Source organism: Elephantulus edwardii, unplaced genomic scaffold, assembly GCF_000299155.1.
Source record: "Elephantulus edwardii isolate Elephantulus edwardi_28Jun2011 unplaced genomic scaffold, EleEdw1.0 scaffold00085, whole genome shotgun sequence".
Taxonomy (NCBI): domain Eukaryota; kingdom Metazoa; phylum Chordata; class Mammalia; order Macroscelidea; family Macroscelididae; genus Elephantulus; species Elephantulus edwardii.
In genome coordinates this window covers 13237422-13261358 of record NW_006399835.1, presented here as the reverse complement: position 1 = coordinate 13261358, position 23937 = coordinate 13237422, and the positions used below count along the sequence as shown (strand labels likewise).

General features: G+C 37.0%; 1 protein-coding gene across 1 annotated transcript in view; it reads right to left on the bottom strand.

The window, feature by feature from the left end:
- Positions 1-23937, bottom strand: part of ABI3BP (ABI family, member 3 (NESH) binding protein) — a 350074-nt gene that overhangs the window by 55817 nt on the left and 270320 nt on the right. The window contains 5 exon segments of the mRNA XM_006890039.1: positions 6627-6698; positions 10015-10080; positions 13506-13589; positions 15472-15552; positions 17193-17252. Of these exon segments, the coding sequence (XP_006890101.1) occupies positions 6627-6698; positions 10015-10080; positions 13506-13589; positions 15472-15552; positions 17193-17252 (363 nt within the window).

Genomic DNA, 23937 nt, shown 5'->3' with positions numbered 1-23937 from the left:
AGTTCATTAACAAGAAGTTCAAGCAGGATTTAGAAGAAGCTGTGGCACAGGAATATCATTGCTGATGTCAGATGGATCCTGGCTAAAAGTAAAGAATACCAGAATGCCTATTTGTGTTTTATTGGGTATGCTTTGCTTTTTGACTGTGTGGATTGTAACAAACTATGGCTAACATTGAAAAAATGGGAATCTCTGAACACAAAGTCTATTCCTAGACTAAGAAGCTGTTATCCAAACAAAGCAAAGAAATACTCCATGATCTAGAATCAGAAAGGGTGTGCGTCAAAGATACATGCTTTTTCTATACCTATTCAATCTGTATGCTGAGCAAAGAATTTGTGAAGCTGAATTCTATGAAGATAAATGTGGCATTAGGATCAGAGGAAAACTCATTAACAACCCCTGTTATACAGAAGACACAACCTTGCTTGCTGAAAGTGAGGAAGACTTGAAAGTTTTGATGCAGAAGATTCAGGACTATACCCTTGAATATGGATTACCTCTCCTTATCAGGAAGATAAAAATCCTAACCACTGCATCAAAAGGCATGATAAATGGAAAAAGGATTGATGTTTACAATGATTTAATCTTGCTTGGATTAACAATCAACATTTTTGGAACCAGGAGCAAGAGATAAGGAGATGTAACATATTGGACAAGTCAGCTGTCAGGGATCTCTTCAAAATACTGAAGAGCAATGATGACAGTTTGAAGTCTTAAGTGTGCCTGATTCAGGCCATGGTCTTATTAAAGACTTGTAATGCCCTTGTAAATCACCTGTTATACATCTGTGAGCTGGACAATGAATAAAGATGACAGAAGAATAATTCATGCCATAGAGCTGCGGTGTTGGAGAAAAGTACTGAATATCCCATGGACTGCCAAAATAACAAACAGAATGTTCCTCAAAGCTTCATCTCACATACTTTGGGCATGTTGCTAGGAGAAGCAATTCCTTGAAAGACGACATCATGTTTGGAAAGGTGTAGAGTCAGTGAAAGAGAGGAAAATCCTCAAAATGACCCCAGCAAGGGTATCAAGTATGTCAGAGATGACAAGGATGGCAAAACAGGACAGGATTCAGGCCTGCTATTCACAGGGTTGCTATTAGCCACGCTTGACTTGAGGGTACCTAGCAACCAAAACAACTCTAAGTGACCACAGCCAACTAGCCTTGTCTGGTCCCTGAGAGGGATGGAAGTGCCACCAGTGTGCAAAGACTAAGTTGCCGTGTTCTTGTTCTTGTGTGCTGTTGAGCCAGAAGTGAATCATAGCTGAGCTCCAGATTTTCAGAGGATATAAATCTCATGAGAGAAGATTGTCCATCTTTTCTCTGTGATACAGGCCATGTTGTTATGTGCCATTGAGTTGCCTGAAACTCATAGTGACCTTCTATGTGCAATAGCTTTGAACCCTGCCCTGTCTTGAGTCAGTCTCACTGTCTCTGATATCTTGCCCAATTATCCCAGTTACTGTGTCAATCCATCTTATTCAGAGTCTTTCTTTCCTGCAGTGTCTCTCCATCCCTCTAAGCATGATTTCCTTCTCCAAGGACTGGTTCTTTCTGGCCATATGCCCAATGTATGTGAGACAGAGCTTCAAAATCTTTGCCTCAAGGAGAAACTTGTAGGTTAAAATAAGTAAAGAAGAGGGTCTGTAGCAGGCAGCCTTGGCACACAAGGGAAAGGTCCCTGAGCTTGCATGCAAAGGACAGCTCTAGTTCTGGCCCTGCCTCTGTATATCAGGGGCTTAGATGCATCAGCAGGTCAGCAATGTGAGTGTCAGAGGTGTGGAAATCAGTGAAGTGTCTGTCTGTTGCTTTACACTGGATGGAGCAGAACAAATAAAAAGTAGAGGCAGCATAGAGGCAATGGAAATAAAAGGAAGAAGACAATGAGAGCAATACTTCAGAGAAAGAATCCTCAGAAATTGGCACCCTTTCAGCCTGTGTGGCCCAGGCTCTGACCTGAATTCCTCTCCCTCAGGCAGGATTAATCAACATATTGTCTAAAGGGCAGAGTAGGCTCTGGAAGTTACTAAAACTCTGAGTCCCAACTGGCACATGGGACCTCTCAAAAATAAATCTCTAAATTTGCATAGTTCATTTCTTAGCAATTTCATGTCAACAGTGAATTAACAATTTGAACATTTTAATACTTAGTAACAAAAATTTTGCTACCAAACAGTTTAAACTGGACATCAATTTTCAAATAAATTTGAATTGAAGAAAAAAAATCCATTTTCAAAAGCAAATAAATGTTCTGAAATGTCATTTTCAAGTGTATTAGAGAATCCATAGCCTGTGACCAAAGATAGGATAGTATTTAAAGATAATCTTTATTCCTAAATCTTGACACCTGGATAGAAAGAAATGAAAAAGTCAACAGACTGGAAGATTCCTCAAGAATCTTCACAGCAAAGAAAAACACATTCCTTAAGCTGTGTGTCAAGCACACCCCAGTCAGAGATAGTAAAGTATATGTGGTTTTCTCATTAGAAAACAGAGAAAGGAGTCTGGGATTCAGGAATTTGCCACATCTGTCAAATCACATATGTCAAGGTAGTTTTCAAAATGACACACTGCTTGGAACACAATGGGCCTTCAATAAATGAAGAAATAAATCAAAGAATAGCTATTCAATTCAACAACTTTCTTTTGCAAGGAAAAAAATGGAATTTGGCATACTTTTTCCATAAAGGACCAGAGAGTAAATATTTTCAGCTTTGTGGGTCATACTGTCTCTAGCATAACTAAGCAATCTGTCATTGTATTGGCAAAGCAAGCTAGATTGTAATAAAGACCTGTTTACAAGAGCAGGTGATAAGTCAGATTTGCCTGTTGAGATATAGTTTGTTGACCCTGATCTAGTGTATGATTTTTTTGTATCTCTGCAGATATATCAGTCACACAAGCTAAGCTGAGGCACATCTCTGAAGCCCTTAAAAGCAGTGCAAGACAGCTATAAGATATCATCTCACCCCAGTAAGACTAGCAAAATTTAAAAGAACAGCAAGCAACAAATGCTGGTGAGGTTGTGGAGAGACTGGAACCCTTATTCACTCTTGGTGGGAGTGTAAAATGGTGCAACCACTGTGGAAAGTGGTGTGGTGCTTTCTCAAAAAGTTACAAATAGAGATACCAGCAATTCCATTACTGAGAATATACCCTAAAGAGACCATAACCGACATCCAAGCAGATATATGGACACCCATGTTTATCGCGGCTTTGTTCACAATAGCAAGGAGCTGGAAACAACCTAAGTGCCCATCAACAAATTAATGGATAGAGAAGCTGTGGTATATTCACATAATGGAATACTATGCTACGTTGAAAAACAAGGAACTCATGCAATATTGTTCAAAATGGGTGACCCTGGAGGACATTATGCTGAGTGAGAGAGCTCAGTCACAAAAGGGCAAACACTGCACAGTGCCACTGTTGTAGAATGGGACTGACATCAGGGTTGGGTTAAGATGAGAAAAACTGGATAAATTATGTATACTGCATTGAAATGGATGAGGGAGAGAACAGTTCAAAAGCAATATATTATATGGTATTAGGATTATCATAAGAGTTCGGAATGAAGGTTGCAGAGTGGAGTATACTTGGGGCGGCCGGGGCAGGGGTGTTGCGGGGGGGATTGTATACCAATGAAGGAATTTTTCCTTTACTTTTGAAAGAGAAGAGTGAATGGGGAGGAAGGGCAGGGAGAAAAGTGTAACAATGAATAAATGAAAATCCAAAATATCTGTAAATGTTCATTAAAATTAATAGTAATAATAAAAAAGCAGTGCTGGAAAACAAAATCTTGGGCTTTGCAGGCTACTTCCTAAAGGTAGAGGAATATTGATATACATAATTGTGAAATATACATAAAGTATGGAGAGAATATCTTTAATGGTATTATGAAATAGGAAATAAGAAAATGAACTCAAGATGGTTTAAATGTTCTAACGTCTAAAAATACATTACAAATTTCTTAGGAGAGACAAATGGTTTGCACTTGACTTACCCCAAAGCAGACTCACAAAAGACAAAGCTTAACCTGCTCCTATCAAGACTACCTCATTACAGAGAAAACCCTCTAGTGAAGTTCTACTCTCTAACACAAGTAGAAATCAACTTGATAGCCACTAACAACCACAATGGAATTATTGCAACATTTTTTGGTATAGGCCCTAGTAGTCTAGGAGTCATATGCTTGGGGCCTCAGAATTCTTTTTCTTTCTCTCCCCAGATTTCCAAGAGTGTGTAACATCAGGAAGACTATTGTTATAGTATCTTTCTGACTTTTTATAATGTGAAATGTCTGAGCTGTACAATTCAGTAAGAAAAGCTATGGGGAAATGTAGCTCATAAGTATAATAAAGAGGTATGTTTAGACATGGAATCAATTGACATAGAAATTATCATTAAGACTGATGGGCTGACTGACATCATGTGCACTACTCCTACACAATTACAGAGCAACAGGTTTTAAAAGCTTCAAAGTCATCATCCACGGTAGAAATGGTTTGTATTCACCTGAAACTACAAAAGGAGGAGGAGAATTGGGATTAGGAGGAAGAAATAAAATGTAGGATTAATTACTTCATGAACATCTTCTACCTTTGCCAATGAGATAAAAAATGAGTAGGATCTGGTTACCATTACTGACATTTTTTAAATCAAAGATTCTATGAATAATCTGAATCAAAAAGGAGAAAATAATTTTTAATTCTCCTGAAATACAGACTTTCTAGAGTGATGGAGGCTGTATGTATTCCAAAAATTATTAACCTGAAATAACCTTTACACTTTAAACCAAAAATATCCCTAAATCATCTTAAAATCAAATAATAATAATTTGTTTTGTGTACCACAGAGTCAAAACCAACCCATAGCTAACCCCTTCAGCAGGTTTTCAGAGGCAGTTAATTGCATGGGAGAAGATCGCCCACCCTTCTCCCATGGAGCAGCTGGTGGTCTCGAACAAGGTGCCTTAGGGGTTGCAGCACAGCTTCTTGCCTCTAAGCCACTAGAGCTCCCTATATATCCCATGTCACAGTTAGTAAAATATTTTTCACCTAAGCATTGCTTGAGTGTCTATAGGAGATCAAATAGACAGCAATAACTTGAAAGATTAGATAGGAAACTTCAGGAGCAGGGAGTTTATGTTAGCTTTAGAAAGGAACAGTGGGAATGGTCACACAATTTGAAGAATGAAATAAATCTGAACGTTATTAGCTTTTAAGTTTGATCACAGCTATTTTTCTTGTTCTTTTATCTACTTTGTTGATATATACTTAATTCTATTTTTGCTCATACAACTTTCAGGGAGTTACTTTACATATTAAAAACATTTGCACCTATTTTTCCTCTTAGAAACATCTTACAGAAAGCGGCTTTATTTAGAGACAGATTGTTTATGTGAATGTGAGAAACTATGTGAAGCTTAATCCTACAGTTGGGAAAGAGACAAAGCACAGTTGAGCACAAATGGAAAATGGGATGCTTGCTTGCTTTGCATGAGTCAGGAATTTATAGCATTGGCCTCATTACTTGGTTTAAAGAGAAGTGAATTCCTAGAACTTTAGACAATGTCATCATCAAGTAAAATGACACAATACATTATAAAGCAAATCCAAATTACTTTTAGACTAAACATTTATAGGCATTATTAACATCTTTTTTGCATTAGAGAATCATCATGGTTTGATTAAAGATATATGTGCATTACATTTTTATGCTTTTTACATTAGCAAGCATCTGGTTTGTACCATTAAAAAAATTGTTGTTACTATTGTGTGCCATCAATCCAGATATGACTCATAGCTGACCCTCTATTGGATTTTCAAAGGCAGTTAATCACTTGGGAAGAGAATGTCCCTCTTTCTTCTGTGGAGCATGTGACATGGATTTGAACTGTGTGCATCTGGGATTACAGTACAGCTTCTCACCACTCAACCCCAGAGCTAGTACAAGGGAAAGCTACATTCCCATATTAAAAGCATGTAGTGACTACCATTCAACCACTTGGTGAGTTTCATGTTTATACTGTGACCAGATCAGTGTCCAGTTACCTGTGTAGTGTCTAATCTCACAAAGCCAACTGGATCACTTATTAAGGCTGAGTGATTTGGGAACATTATTCATATATGACTGTAACTAATTTTTCCAGATTAAGTTTTATTTTTATTGTTTATTCATTTTATTCCATATTGCTAAGAAGTACTTGTCATTTGTGGAGGAAAATTAGTGTTCCTATGGGATTCTATCTTGAAAACAAAGTAATTATAGTCGGAAAGATCACACCTTTGCATGAAAAGTGTCTTGAGGTTAGAGAAAAGAGCTGTTTTGATTCTTTTTGTTCAATAATGCATATTCAGAATATTTTTTAAAAAAATCAAGATATTATAGTTTATTTAGTAGACAGAGTTTGGAAAAGTGGAAAAATCTTCATTAAAGCTTTTGGAGCCATCTGAACTTCCTGTATTGGATAAACTTACTGCTACTTATTCCAGTTATATTAAGAAATTACAAAATTATATAAAAGAAATTGAAATGTGTAGTGGAATTTTAGAGACGAAGTAATTACATTTATAGCTTTGAGAGGACAGAGAGGAAATATATTTGCAGACATTACCTGTCTTCACTCCATTCTCTGTGGGTCTTCCACTGGGTTTCCCTCTAGGTTTTGCGGTTGTCTTAGTTGTGACTACAATAAAGTGGGAAATCAATCATTCAGACATTTTCTTATGAAGCCTCTGTAACCAAGGACAACAGAACTTCTCAGAAAAAAGCTAAGTCATTTACTAGAGAAAAATAATAGACATAAAAAGATGGCTTACCAAAATATCATTCAGAATATAGAAGTCAGTTTTAGTTTAAAATTCATAGACTTGAGTGTGGGAGTAGAGACTCGACTTTAAATTCTGAGCTAACACTGAGCTTCAATACCTGACCTAAATGAATAATTAGCAAGTAATTTATAATTCTAAATTACTAACATCTTGCTCTATTTATAAGCATTTAGATACACTCCAAAATTAAGGAGAGATGCAGATTGCATATACTAATGTGAAACAAAAATCTGAAATATCAAGACCTTAACTCACAACTCCCACATTTATTGTCTTTTTGTAAAAGTCTCTAGGCATAGACATTCCCTTATGATAGTTCTAGTGTAAGTCTATAATTAAATAAAGTATCAGGTGATATTCTTTTTTTTTATTTTATTATTTTGTGTGCTTGTACTGTCAAATCAGATCTGACTGGTACAGGAGGATATTGCGCCTCCTTCTCTGGCAGAGCATCTGGTGGATTCGAACCGTGTTCCTCTGGGATTGCAGTGCAGCTTCTTGCCACTAGGCCACCAGAGTTCCTCCAGGTGATATTCTTTTAATGTATCTTTTACTGTGCAGTGAGCTGCAGGATTATTCAGAGTTTAAGAAGTCATGAATTTTATCCTCCATGTAGGATATTCTTTAAAAAAGATAAAAATTTAGCATACTTAATTATTTTAAAGTAATTAAAGTGCATGTTCTGGAACTGGACTCTCTGAACCTATTTTTCTAGCTACCACTAGTGTCCAAGCTTCCTCAGCTATCTCTCTTTAGACAGATGGCCAATAGTCAGTGCTACCATTTTTGTTATTATTATGTGGGTGGTTTTTTTTCTGAGAGATGTTGAATATAACCAGAAATATACGCAGCTCTCAATGGTTACCATGATAAGACATTTGTGTTTAATTACATTTAATAATTGGAGGATTATTATGGTCAAAATGTGAGCTGTTCATAAAGTAGAAGGTACAAAAATGATTTGTTCTTCCATGTGTACATATTCACATGTGTTCACATGAACACTCATCACGTCAGTCCTGTCATTGAGAACTTTAATAAGACTTCTTAGATAAGTAGGGCAGAAAACAACACTTGAGTCTTTGGTTCTACTTGTGTGTAAGTGACTGGCAATTGACAGGAACCAGGTAACTTTCTGTAGGTTAACTTTTGCCAGAAAGTATCAGTGAAGAAGACCCTATAATCTTTGTAAAATTTAGTCAATTTAAAGTCTTTCCCAATGTATTTTTCCCATGGTTATGCAGTTTATTTGGGAAGTTAAGCTACAATTCAGGTTGGCAGCAGGATATAATCCCTATGGACTGGCAAGAAAAGATAGGTGTCTTTAGAGTGTAAAACCAAGTCTCTCCTTGGAGGCTAGGATTTTGAAGCTCCGCCTCACTTACTTTGGGCACATGGCCAGGAGAGATTGGTCCTTGGAGAAGGACATCATGCTCAGAAGGGTGGGTGGACAGCACAGGAAAAGGACTTAGTGAAAATAGGAGATTAACTAAGTAAGATATGTATATATGTCCAAAAGAGGATAGAGAAGGAGAGAAGAGGAGCAAAAAGGGGGAGGAGGAAAAAAAAGGTGGAATGGCAGAGATTGATGGGTGGAGGATTGGGACAGGGGAATGGGGACTAGAAAACACCAGGCGATGATAGGCATTGTTGTTGTTGTTGACTGCTATTGAGCTGAGCATGACCCATGGCGACTCTATAAACAAAAGACCTAATGCCTTTCCATAACTATCATCCTTTTTCCAAGTTTATAGAGTTTCCAGAGGCATGTGGATGCCACTCCTGCTTCCAAACCTGTTTTGGACTTGATGGTGGTTGCATAAGGGAAGTTTTTGGGTTGCGTTTGATGTGTGCTACTGCAACCTTCAGGCCAAATTCATTAATTTTAGAATGAACTTTCTTTAAGTGATAAAGCAATCATTTGTCTATTTTCTATACTGAATAACTTGGAGTTGCTGTGATGCTGAACACTGTGCCATAGTTGTGTCAAATACCATAATGGTTACCCATTACGTACAATGTTTGTAGGAGCTTCCAGATTGATTCAGGTTGGGAAGCAGGAGTGGCACCCACTTCCTAAACCAGATGCCTCTGGAAACTCTATAAACTCTATAAATGTACAGAAATGATAATAGGCGTAGTCAATGGTAATTAATGATATACAACACAATGAATATTTTATATGAATGACTGTATTAAGTTCAGTGTACGTAGATGAAACACAATGTATATGAACATATAAATACAAAATGTATGTATAAAACACAATGTATATGAATGATTGCATGCAAACCAATAACATTATTTTAAACCCCAAATTATTGCATTGGGGAAAATCTGCTACAAGATACTTCTTGAAAATGTTAAAAAGCAAAAATATCACTTTAAGGACTAAGTTGCATCCGACCTGTAGCCATACATGGGATAGCGGGAAGATGCATACAGATGGCTAAAGAGCAATTGATTTGAATTAAGGTGTTGACAAAGAATACTGACTATAATGCAGGCGGCCCAAAGAACAAACCAATCAGTCTTGGAGGAAGTATAGCTAGAGCACTCCTTTGAAGGATGATAAGATTTCATCTCATGTATTATTTTACATGTGATCATGAAGGCCTAGACCTTAGAGAAGCATATCATGCTTGGTACAACAATGAGTTCAAAATGAAGATCCTCAATGAAATGACAGACACAGTGTCTGTATAGTGGAGGCTCAAACAAATCCCTTGTGAGGATGACACTAGATTAATCGGTATTTTGCTGTGTTGTACATAGGATTGTAGTGAGTTGGAAATGACTCACTAATACCAAACAGTAAACATTAAGTATCACAACAAACCTAGTCCTATGTTATTGCTATACGTGGCATAGAAAATGAGAAATGTCCACATGTGTATGACTTACACACAAATATTATTTTAAAAATAATTTTTCTATCTCTCAGGTTTTTGATCAAGTTCTATAGTGGTTTCTGAATCTAACAATCTTTCAAAATGCTCAAATTAAGTGTTTGGATTCATTACTGCATATCCCATCCTCATAAATTCTGTATTGCTTTCGTTACAACTAGACTATCTATTCCCCTTTTGTACACTTACTTTCTGAACACAGTTTATGTCTTCCCTAGTCCTGTTGGTTATATAGGTTATCTGAGAAAAAGAAACTACTTACCATGCTTGATTTGTGGTTTTTCAGTTGTTCTGGGCCTCACAGGAGTCGTGTATAATCTACGTGGTGCTGAAACAGAGGAAACACTGAAATGTCAAAATCCGTGAAAAGGAGGATGTGGCACCAGGCATCAACAATTTGCATGTTTCTCGTGGAAGTAGAGGAAATGTTCTGAAGCCTCTAGTTATGCCTTATGGCACTCAAGCTAAAGGAAAACAAAACAAGTAAAAGCATTCATGATTGGAAGCTCAAAATTCAAGTAGGCAGATTGAGGTAGGCCGTTTGTAATATGTGCTAAAGATTAGTCAGAATTTAGTTCATGTTCTTCAAGAGCATATATTTATAGTCAGGTGTTTGCTCAACATGGTAAGAATATTCACCCATTATCCATCTGCGTCTCTATTAGGAGTCATCATGCACAGTATTTTATCAAAGAATATAATCAATCTTAGAGGCAAAACCATAAATTTAGACAGGCAAATTGAAAGAGTAGAAATGTGTAGTCTCTGTAAAATTATGTGTACTTGTAAATTCTGAAAAGAATAAACACTCATTCTTAGTGCTATAAAACTTTAGGAATAATAGACAATGACCTCATGTTCCCTGCCCATCAAGAGCAGGTGAGTGTGGAACAAGAATGCTTCCTGCTGCCTGGCCACCGTCTATTTCTATAACTCAGGTCTGGAACACTGACTGGCACCCTGAGGGCTCCCAGTGAAGGCTAGTTGAATAAATGAATGAGTGAATGAATGGCCATTATAAACAGACAAATTCTTGAGAAAATCTGCTGAGCTAAATTGGTTTTGCTTCCTATAGACAGGTGTGTGTGTGTGTGTGTATTTATCCTGGAAGAATTTGTCCATCCCATCCGGGCTCTCCTCTGCAGCCAACAACACATGACACAGCCTCTTGCTACTAACTCTCTAGGGAATGCATCAGTTGGGATAGAAAAATTTTTTTTCTTGCAAATGATGTAAGTAGATGACCCAGTTCAATGGTTTGTTCACACTTCTGAGTGGTTATTTATATAGCCATAAATCAGCTGTGACTCTGCCTCCCAAGTTAAAATTAAAAAAATACACCTGTGAAGTAGGTCATCATAATGTAGCTCATTTATAAGCTTCCAATGTAAAGACTGTGATATGAAGAATTTTGCCATACTTCAAGCCAAAAATAGCAGACTAATATTGACATTCTCTATAGTTTTAGAGAGACCTTACAAAATGCAATAAATAGAGGACAGACTTACTGATGTTATACAAATTAATTCTTGAAGAGTTTAACATATATGTGGATGATGTGCAGATGTTTTTGTTTCATTTCTCTGAGGGTAGATGGAGTCCTTGTCAAATTAATCTAGTCTACATTTCCATATAAATCCCTTCCAATGTGAAATTGCATTTAGTTAAAACAATCAAACACAAGAATCGTGGTTCTTATTAGGTCCATTCGAGAATATACAAGAATACAAAACTTGGTATTAAAAGAAAAGACACCTTTGAACAACCACCACAGAAATTATTACTATTTAAAAGACAGACTTTGAGCAGAACACAGAAACAATGAGTGCTTCATTCAAGATTTCAAAAAGACAGAATCAAAGACGTTTGATTTTAAGCTTTCCTATGGGATGTACGTAGATTTAGAAGAAATGTTTTCTAAAACAGCTGGAGCATAATTTATCTTTAGGCTGTTACTCATACAGCTCTTAATCTGTAACAACATCTGCTCTTGAGAAAACTGCTCTAGGGTTTCAATTGAAATAATAAAAAAAAAAATGAAGAAGCTTTGTGCCAATATAACTAAGTATACATTATCTTCATAGTATGTTGTGACCAAAAAGAATGTAAAAGATGACTTCATATATAGAAAAGGCTACTAAAAAATCTTTTTAAAACTGTAGGAAGAGAAGACAACAACAACAAAATAAATATACAAGCCTTACAAGAGGAACACCTTGAAGACATCTGCCCAGTAGAAAGAAAGAGGAAGAAGAACCTACTGCTTCCTGTATGGATTTTTGTTATGTGACATTGAGTTCTAACTGACTCATAGCTGACCCGACAACTGGTTTTCAGAGGCAATTAATCACATGGGAAGGGAATAGTCTTCTTTCTTCTGTGAAGCAACTCATAGATTCAAACCATGTGCCTTTGGATTAGCAGCACAATACCTTTACCACTACACCACCACAAGGACAAGGAAAGAAACAAAATGTCCTTAAATGCCTTTGGCTAAGTGGATTTTAGCTGCGGATCAAGATTAGAAGGCAAGTGTGAGAAGCTTGAATAGTTCAGTGTTTTAGTTGTAGTTTCCTATATGGAAAGTGATTTAGAAGGTACAAGAACAAGGGTGCTGCTGAGAAAAAGTGTTTGAGATCCCACTAGAGGATTCACGCTGTACTCAGTAATCTAGATGTCAAACTCCCTCAAAGCACCAGAGACTTAGAACTGGGGCTGTGGGATAAAGAAAACTCTACGGGTCATGGTACACACAAGGGGTAATGTGTGAAGACTGAGAGGAGTCATCGACTCTCAGATATGGTGGGTTGGCTTGTGCGTCCAATTCTTCAACATTAAAACTACAAAACAAACAAGTAGCAAATTGTCCGCTTCTCCTCAGGGAAAGCTCAGACACATGTTTACAGCAGTTGGGACCAAGAGTGGGTCACAGTCAGCATGACTTTCTGTATTAAATTATAATGTTGAAGCAAGAAGTAAGTTTTTTTAAAAAAAGATGAGATTCAGCTGTAAAGGATACACTTATAAAGTAGAAATTGAAGTGGGAAATTTCAGAGAAAATCTCTCTAGCTACACCAATTATTATAGAAAATACGTTTTTTAAAAGGCTCTTAGCCACGCTAACCAGTTGCCGTGGAGTTGATCCACTCAGGGCAACGCCATGTGTGTCAGTTGTGCTCCATGGAGTTTTCAATGGCTGATGACCAAGCCTTCCAAGCCAACCCTGAGTGGGCTTGAACCTACACCATTTTTTGGTCAGTAACCTAATGCACTAACCATTTCTACCACCCAGGAACTCCTAGATTATATTATCAATATGTTTGTCCAGTACAGTAGTAGTATAGAAGAAGGAGTAGGGAAAAAGGGGAGCAGTAGAATGATGGAAAGGAAAAGATAATAATAATAATTTTCATTTATTATATTTTAAATGAATGAGGCAGATGAAAATTAAGCAAAAAAATGGTAGCTTTTATTTTTAATTACCAGTATTAAGCAGCCAACAATTCATGCAATAACAAAGTTCCAACTAAGAACTTGCCTTCCCTACATTCATTTCATAATTCGTTATCAAGTATTCAGATTTGACTGATGTGCTACAATGATGAAATAGAAATTAACAACCAATCAACCCTACCCCAAACTCATTTATTATGATGAGAAATTGTGTCCTGAAAAGAAAATATTTTTCATAATTAAAAGCAAATAAGGAAAAGTTATGTTTTCAGAGAAACGAAAGTAGTGAGGTAGTGTTACCCTGCGTCGTCTTTGGTGATTCAGTTGATCGCGTTCGTGGACTCTTAGTTGTGAAGTGTTCTTGGGTGGACTGATCAGTTTCTGCTGGGGAAGAGGACAGCAAGACACCAAATTTCAAATAATTATGTTATTAACATACCCCCAAGTAGTGTTCTCTTCTTCCCCATGCAAGGGTGAAAGGATAAATTGCATTTAAACACATGTACTACTATAATGATTCTGGTTTATTGTATATCTATTGCTTTTGTTGTCTTTGCACATTCTTACTTTCATGATAAGGATCTCTGGTGTGCATGCAGAACCTGTACACAAAGATGCAATTGGCTAAATAGAACAAGAGAATACTGTGTGGTTTAAAGCCTGGTGTATGTCAATGTTGGATACTTTCACCATACTTATTCAAGCTGTAGAGCAAATAGTCATAGAAGGTGCACTAAAAGAAGGATGACATCAGGATTAGAGAAAGATTTATCAATCATTAATGACATGCAGATGACATAATCTTGCTTGCTGGAAGTAAAGAAGACTTGAAAAATTTACTGAGGAAGATAATAGAGTCTAATTACATCTTAACATAAAATAACACTTCTTACTACTGGACAAACAAGCAACATTGTGATAAATAGAGGCAAGATTGAAGTTGTCAAGTATTTTCTTTCACTTGGATTCAAAGTTCATGGAAGGAACAGTGAAGAAATCAAACAATATATATTGTGTTGGGCAAATCTGCTGCTAAAGACTCGTAAAAGTATTTAAAAGCAAAGCAGTCACTTAGAGGACTAAGGTGCATCTGACCTAAGCCATGATATTTTAAGTTACTTGTATGCATTAAAGAATTGGACAATGAATAAATGTAATTGGAACATTGATGCCTTTAAGATGTTATTGAAGATTAAGAATATTATGGACAACCAGAAGAACCAACCAATCTATATTCGAAGTGCAGCCCAAGTGCTTTTTAGAAGCAAGGATAGTGAGATTTCCTATCACACACTTTGGACATGTTATCAGGTGGGCTAGTCCCTGGAAAACGACATCATGCATGGTAAGATAGTCAATGAGAGAGAAAATTCCTCCGTGAAGTGAACTGGCACAGTGACGATTCCCTGCCATTGATCCGAGCCATTTCTCATTCCGTGTCTTCAACCTGAGAGGCTTTTTGAATTCTTGACACTTCAACTCTCATTCCAACTAACAGACTCTGTGCAGCTGTCAGCTCCACTTTGAAGTATTTTTTATGCCTCTGACTCAACTTGTTATTTTATCACATTCATTGTCTCACGTCTAGAATGAATGCCAGTCAGCTCTAGACACACTGATAATGGTGTGTGATAATGATAACTCCAACCCTGGCTCTAAAACTAATCATCGGAACTTTGTCAAATCTTTAAATGACTTTTACCTCAATTTTCCTGGTGGTCACGCAAGAAATGAACTTATCTCACAAAAATTTGTGTGACATTTTTTAAAAATAAGCAGAAGAAACATTACTGTCACTAACCCCTATCATTTAGGTGAGGTGTTCAAGGAAAGGGCTGTTAGCAAAAGGTGGCTTTTTTGTGGTGTTTTGATATGTTTGTTTGTTTTAATTTCCATTGATTAGCATTCAGCAAGAAAGATGCAGTAACACCTTAAATGCAGGTTTAACTGCAACAATAATTCAAATGTGGAGAAACACTATAGCATCTATGGATTCTGGACACTTCCCCCCCCACCTTAGAAGACTTAGGATTTTATGAAACTGCTGTAAAATATTTTCCTTTTATACAGAAAAGTAGTATGGATCTTAAAAACATTGTTAATGCAAAAGAATTAAGTGATATATATATCTTGTAAGGGAAAGGAGAGATCCTTTATGGTTAAGAAATAACACATGAATATAATGTACACATGACTATTTTAGGAGAAATCATAAAAGGTCTCTGAAGGGCCCGAAGTGGACAGAAATGTGAAAACAAAAGTTTACCCTGAATAGTTGGTAGTTCTTCTTGACTGGGAGTCGGTGCAATCATAGGTATAAAAGGGATGTGCCGTGAATCTAACGGAGCTGCAAAAGAAAAGTATCAGGGTGATAATGACTTAGATTTAAAAGCAGCACCAGGCCTGACTGGTATTACATGAGATGACTTCCTTTGAAACTGAAATAAATAAAACAAAAACATTAAGTGAACTATGAAGAGTAAAATGACTGCAGAATAATGGTTCTCAACTGTTTGTCCACTAGGTCACATAAAAAAAACAACACCCCAATATTCTAGTTTGACATGGTCCATGAGCCAACGTTATGATGGAAAGTGAGTTAGACCAGGTTCTGGTTCGCTTCTTCTCTCTTCTAACCCAAGAGGTCATAGCAAAGCCAAGTCAAACCCACAGCCAACAAGTCTGTTCTGACTCATAGCTGATGCTCCACTGGGTTTCTAGACCTATTTCCCCATTTTTCTCATGTGGAGCAGTTGCTGGACTGCCAGAGAGATGTGGAGTTAGCGGCACAACCCTATACAGACTAAACTCCCAGAACTCCTTTAAGAAAGCACAGGATCGCAAAATAAATGAGAGTAACACTAGTACAGGGTTCATTTTCTTGGGTCTTCTCAAGTTCATTCTTAAAATAGAAATCACTGGCAAAATTGAGGATTTTAATCAATATGAAGAATGCATTTCCCCCCCAGCACCTTTCAAATTTTATATCATGCTAGCATACCAATGCGTTGTAATACTATAGATGAGAACCACTGAACTGGCCAGAGAACAGCGACTAGATGGACATGAACAAGGTGGAATTAATGGAAGCAAAGTGTTAAAATGAGGTAGTTTAAGATGGACCCAGTGATAAATTGTTTCAAGCTGGTCCTCAGAGCAAAGCATTTGTAGCTGGGAGCCATGCTTTTCTACTTTGGAAAAACTAGTAATAAGGGGAAAGAGGGGAGAAATGATAAAAGAATGAAATTATGAAATGGATTGAGAAGAGATGGTCACATGATCACAAGAAAGGTGTAAAATCAGGATTCTTGCAAAAGGAACAAAAGAGTAGATTTGGTCAATATGGGGAAAACCATTACCTATTGTTGTCCTTGGCAGATCAAATCTAAAGGTAACGGGTTGCAGAACTATGCAAAAAGCAAATAAAAAAGACATTGATGAGCGTTAACTATTTGGGGAAGTCAAAATAGTTCTGTACTTCTAGGTGCATATCTAATTGTACATTTATATAGTCTCCTACAGCCATTATAAATATTAGAAATTTCTGCATCATTGGTATCACCTAGAGATTTTAATTTTGCTAAAACTTTAAAATTCTCATTCACTGTTACTTTAAGGACTTATTTTTAACCTATTGACATTTTGAATTTACAAGTATACCTACAATTGTAATGACAGCTGACAAGCTATATTCATATATTTTTAAAAGGGGAAAGTGGTTAGTTCAGTTAATAATTATGCCCTATAATTATAGCATAATTTTTTATTCATCAAATATTCGCTTATGAAAATAAATTATATGCTCTCGTCATGGAAACGTTTTTTAAACATCCCAAATGATTATAATCCCACCAAAGAAATATGTATTTCACATATATGATAAATTCTCCCTCACTTCTTCTATTTCAAACTATTAAAAGAGATTTATTTCAATGCTTTTTTTGAAAAACATCCTTCTGAGCTGGGAAAAGAAAAGAAATCATTTACCAGGTTCACTCTGAGAGACCTTGGGATCTGGTTTATGGGGGAGGAGTACATCCTTTGGAACTGAAAGAAAAAGCCCAGATTATAAAACACTTTTCTCTAAATATTACACCAGGAGGGTAATTTAACCCAGAGGTTTAAAACCCAAGAAAGCATGAATGAAGCAAAGACATTTTCATGATGGCTAAAGAGCAACATCCAGCAGATGACTGCACTTTTCAAAAATGAAAGATGGCATAGAGTGTCCTAGTGGCAATCAAAGGGAATCAAATTTATTCACAATCCGTTCTGAAACCTTCTTGAAGGACAAACAGGGAATCAGTTAATACAATTAAACAAGAGGATAGGTATCTCTCAAGTCATTTAGAAAGTCATCCAAACAGAAGTCAGTTTTAGATTTAAGCGTTTAGCTATCATGCTAAAATTCCATTGATAACATCATAAAATTTATCATGTTAGATCAACTCAACTCAATGCATTGTCAATGAGACAGAACCAACTTGTAGTGAACCTTACAGAGAGTTTTTAGAGGCTACAACACACAAAGGAGGAGACTGCCCATTTTTCTTCCTTAGAGCAGCTAGTGGATTCAAACTACCTGCCTTTGGGTTGACAGCACAACTCCTTATCCATTCCTTATCCAAGAGGCTCCCTGCTAGAGACTGCATTAATGGCTTACAAAATGAGCAGAGGCATTTGTGAAAAAGTCTTGACTATAATTGAAAATGCTTTAATATCTGAGAGTAGGGCCGCTTCATTCTAAAATAGCACTAAGGTCTTATTATGGGAAGAAAGGAAAGGAATCATCAACTCATAACCAAACCACCCTCATTGTGATTGAGTCAGCTGCAACTCCTAATGACCTGACAGGATAGAGCAGAACGGCCTCACAGGGTTTCAAGGCTGCACTCCTTATGGAAGCAGTCAGCTTCATCTTTCTCCTGGGGAATGTTTGATAGGTTCAGATTAGGGGCTTGAGCCACTAACCAACCATTCAGTTCTTCATCATTGATTTCCTACTACTCCTTCACTAAGAGATATTCTGTGTAAAAATGGTTAAGTACTTGTTACATGGTAAATACTAAATAAATGCTAGCTGTCGCCACTGTGATCCTTCATGAGGTGTCATCAGTGCTAGATAAGAGGGCCACATGAGAATATAAAAATAAGACAAATGTCAACTAACCAGTAGACTTAATCGCACCTAGTCCCTGATATGATTCACCACTGAGTCAACTGGCAGCATTATGATAGATGGTAAAGAGACTGAGTTGTTAACAGCTATAGTTTACTTGACTCCACACTCAACACTCTTCTTACCAGCAGCCAGGAAATCAAAAGATGAATTGCATTGGAAAAGTCTGCTGTCAAGGACCTCTCCTGAGTACTGAAGAGCAACAACATCAGTCTAGAGACTAAGGTGAACATGATACAGGCCACATTTTTTGCAGTTACTTTTTATGCATCATAAAGCTGGACAATGACTAGAAATGATAGAAGAATTGATGCCTTTGAGCTGTGGTGCTGGAAAAGAGTACTGAACACATAGTTTCTTTCAGAAGAGTGTGAAAGCAGGCTGCTCCTCAGAGGCAAGGATTCTGAGGCTTTGTCTGACATACTCTAGGTATGTTGCCTGGAAGGACCAGTCTTTGGAGAGGGACATCATGCATGTGAGGATGGCGGGACAGCACAAGAGAGGAAGACCCTCGATGAGATGGATTGATTCAGAGACTGGGGTAATGGGGGTAGGTGTGCAAAGACAGTAAGGCTAGCACAGGATAGAGCAGGTTTCAGGGCTGTTGTACAAAGGGTCACTATGAGTCACAGGTAAATCGATGGCACATAACAACAACAACAAAGTCCCTGATAGCTGATATGCTTTTAATATCTATGCCCAGTGATGTTTTTGAGGGGAAAAAAAATCAGGAGGCTTGAAATTTGCCATCTTCTTTCCCACTAAAGCAAATATGTAGGTGATATGTATTTTGCTAGTACCAGGTTTCCAGGGCAAAGTCTTCAGAGTGGAGGATGAAGTACTTGTTGGAAGTGTAAACTCAGTTTTCTGACAAGGACGTAGTTGTTCATCTCTACTCTCTTACCTAAAGGTGTTATAAAACAACCAGAGACTTCATAAAAACCAGAGTATCTTTGGCAATCAGTGTCATTTTACTGTATTTTATGATAATTTGGGAGAAACTAGGATTTGGGATAGAACTCTGTCTCAGAGAAAGATGATGAAAACTTTTTTAACAAAGACCACTTTACCATCAGTGTAGAATGATATAAAACAGACATTCTCTTTTTGGGCTTGCTTTCAAGGATATTTTTAACTGCATACCTCATTAGTTCTCAGTCTAAGCTACTGGCTACTGGCTAAATTATAGTTGTAGAATTTAGTACTTTGAATAAAATCTTGATTTTGTTAAACTTCCATGAGTTAAAATGCAGCATCCAAGGGCATTTGAAAATATATGTATTTTTTTTCTAAGAGAAAAAGACAATTTCAAAAAGGTTGCAAAGTTGAGAAAACTTGCCAGACAAGTCAACTGTTCCACATTTGTCATGTAAAGCTTTTGGGAATTCAAATGGCAAAGGCTTAAGAAGTTCCAGTTGTAAATCAAGTTAAATGTTTATCTAGAGGCTGAAGGAGAAGGCACTTTGAGTTGATGCTGCAAAAGTCACACGCATCAAACAGCCTGTAGTTTATAGCTACTCTAGTTATAGTGTAGACTATACAAAGAGGAGCTGGGATTAAGGAAAAGAGAAACTGTAAAGAGAAGTGACACTAATAAATCCACCATACTGTAAATGCATTACTCTCTACTACTTTTAGTTTACTGAAAAATGTTCGTCTAAGGTAATAGGGATTCCTGCTGCTGCAGTTGGCACTTGATTGATTTAATAAACTGCCATCACAGACTTTCTAAAGCAGATGAAATTGGTAGAAAGGAAAGAACTAGGACTATTCACAGAAAAGGAACGTGAATCATTCTTCTCATGGTCTGTTTTTGCTGTAGTGTGCTGTTGAGTTGATTCCAACTCATAGCAAACAGAGTAAATAGAAGAATTGCCTCACAGCATTTTAAAGGCTATAATCATCATGGAAGAAGCCCTGTTGGTATAATGTGATAGCTGTGCCACTCATTAGAAGTTCAGTAGTTGGAGGCCATCAGTAGCTTCTTGGAAGAATGGGCAGTCTTTTTTTTTTTTAAATTTTTTTTTCTTTTTTTCTTTTTTTCAGTCTTCTCATGTAAAGATTTCTACTCTGATGTAGGGGGGCGATGAGTTGGAATTGACTTGCTGGCAGAGGGTTTGGTTTGAGTTTTAATTTTGATGGAAGCAGACTGCCTCATCTTTCTCCACTGAAGCCACACTAGGAGGTGCAAATCCTTTAATTAGCAGCCTAACATTCACATTTTTAATTGGCAGCTTAATTCTTAATCCATTGCCCCACAAGGGCCCCTGTAAAGATCACAGCCTTGCAAACCCTATCGGGAAGTTCTTCTCTTCCTACAGGGTTACAAAGAGTTGGAATGATCTCATTGCCAATGAGTTTGTTTCTTGAGTTTTGGTACTATCTCTTGAAGATGGTGAGCGCAAAGCATCCATTAAAGTGTACTTCTGCAATAGGTCGCAAAGAGATGGATTCTTAAAGAAAAGAAATATATGCGGATTTACATACATTTTTTTACACTAAGACTGTTTTGAACCACAATCCTTTGGGACTGCAGCACAGCTTCTTGCCATTAAACCACCAGAGCCCCTTCAAAGCCCAATCTAAGGAGGTCAGGCTTCAGCCCTGTTCCTTTGAATTGTGGTACTGAAGAAAGTGCTGGCTATCCCATGGTTTGTCAAAAGGACAAACATATGTCTTGGAAAAAGTACAGCCATGGTGTTCCTTGGAGTCAAGGATAGTGAGAGCTCATCTCACATATTTGGACATGTTGTCAGGAAATGCTAGTCACTGGAAAAAGACATCATGTTAATATCATATTGTGCTAACTGGATTCTAATCCAATTTGAACCAGCTGCTCCATGGGAGAAAGATGGGCAGTGTCTTCCCATAGCCTCCTAAACCCAACAGAAATTAGCTCTGAGTTGAATTAATTAAAAGGTAATGGGTCTACATGTAGATAGATGACTACTACGTTCACATTCTAAATCCTGAATTCTGTTTAGAACTCCAGAAATATATTTTAAACAACCTGAAAGTTAGTCCTATCTCAAATCCATTTGCCATTTATCTTTCGAATACAGAAATCTGCAATCCCATCTACATTCCTCCTTCCACATTTCCTGTCTTAGTTTACCACTTAGGCAGCTACATTATCCGCAACTTGTCAAAGCTAGAAATTACAGTGTCACGACATCCTCTTCAACATCATTCATTCTCTGTTGTTGTTAGATGCCATTGACTTGGTCCTGACTCATAGGGAATCGAATGAAATACTGCCCATCCTCATATAAATCCCTCTTCTTGACAATTTTCCTCCTTTTCCACTGATGCTCCTTTTCTAGTCATGATGGTCTCCAAGTCCTAGTAATTCCATGTCCAAAATATATTTCAAAATAATTGTTCCCTATCACTTTTAGTTCAAGTTCTGTTATCCTTTAAGATTATTTTTTAAAAAGTAACTAAGTCTGTGCTGCCAATCTCTTTTTATTATGTATCCTCAAATTTTGTTAATCACAACTATGTTTATCAACTATAGATCCAGTGGTATCACTTACACTATTAAAAAAAAAAGTAACCCCACATTTCTACTGTCTACCCATTGTTCCTCTCACTGCAAATTGAATGAGTTCTGACTCATAGCTGATTCTCCAGAGGTTTCCAAGTCTATAAATGTCCCGAGAGACTTGCCCATTTTTGCCTGTAGACCAGCTAGTGGATTTAAATTACCAGAAAAGCTCAGCCTTTGCCTAGCAGTAGTGTTCTATGAATTATGCAACCTGACCTTCCTTTGTAGTTTTTATTATTGTTATTGTATGCTACTGAGTTGGAATTGACCTCTAACTGACCCTCCAGCAGGTTTTCAGAGGAAGTAAATCACACGAGAGGAGTGTGATTTGCACTCTCTCCACAGAGCAACTGGTGGATTCGATCCATGGAACTTTGGGATTGCAGCCCAGCTTCTCACCATTAGACCGCCAGAGCTCCTTGCAGAGCTATAGTTCTTGGCATGATGTAAAACATCTTCAACATTTTTAAATCAAATTGACTTTAAGAATTTTTATTACCCAATACTCATTTGTCAGCATTTATCATTGTGACCTTTTACTGCTGCTACTCATGGACACTTTTACGCCCATTTCTTTACTTTTGTATCAGCAACACTGGCTATGACATGAATTAAGTGTTGCACTGCTAACCCAAGGTCAGTGGTTTGAATCTACCAGCAGCTCTGTGAAAGAAAAACGGGCAATTTCTTCTTGTAAAGATTTATAGCTACGTAAACTGTGAGTCAGAATCTACTTCGTGAAAGTGCATTTGCCTTTATTTTTGGCTGCTTTCTCAGAAATCACAAATAGCTACAAGCTTATTTGTTTCTAAAAATCCAACAGAAAGTTATTTCCCTTGATAATGACTTTTACAACTAATATATTTTTAATTTATTACTTCCCTGTTATATTGCATTTTGTTTGCATTATGATCACACTATTTTAAAGTTATTTTGATTTATTCCTGTATCTTCCACTGCCCTGGGTTTGATGTTTGTGTTCATATCTAGTATCTCTATTCCCCAAAGTCCAGAATCAGTATATAGAAGCTAACCAGTAAGTATTTGTAAACTTGAACATATGTTGGTGTTTTGGGAGCTTTTGAATGAACCAGCATTAGACTTTGCTGAATAGCAATTCTGATGACACAAATGGCCATCTTTTTAAAGTCTCTCTAGTTCACTTTCAAAATGTAGTAAACATTTTTAAAATGTCCTTTATGAAGTCAACACTATAATGGACTCACTTTACGCTAAGAATCTAGTGAAATCTAGTTACATTTGAACTTGAGGGTTTGAGGAAGGTGTTGAATTAGCAAAACATAAAAGTTAAAGGACAAGGACATTCATATTTAAAGTATCATGAGTCACATTAAAAAACTACTGATACTTGCTAGTAACTGGTAACTCCTAATTTTTATCCTTATATTTGAGAAGACATCTTGGTATCTCAAAACAAAAAATTGCGATCAAGTCAAACCAACTCATACCTAATGCTCCAGCAGGTTTTCAGAGGCTGAAAATATCAGAGGAGGAGACAGCCTATCTTACTCCCACAGAGCAGCTGGTGAATTCGGACTGCATGTGTTTGGGTTGGCAGACCAACTCCTGACTCACTAAAGAACTTCCTTCACACCCTCTTGGAACCAGTTCTTTTAACAAAGGTCATTGTTGTCTTGTGCTGTCAAGTTGGAACCAACTTATAACTGACCATCCAGCAGGTTGTTAGAGGCTGTAAATTGCTTGGGAAGAGATGTCCCATTTTTCTCACGTGGAACAGTTGGTAAATTCAAACGGCTTGTCTTTGGGTTGACAATGTAACTTCTTATCACTACTAGAGCTCCCTAACAAACAATAAAGCTACATATAATTTATCTTTTGGGGGGAAATATAATTTTAGGAAACAATGACAAAAACACTAGAAGATTATATGGATTATAAAGAATGAAAATGGACCACTCTAAAGGAAATGATTCTCTGTTCTGATTGTTTTCACTCTTCATTGGATAAAAATAAAAATTAGTGAA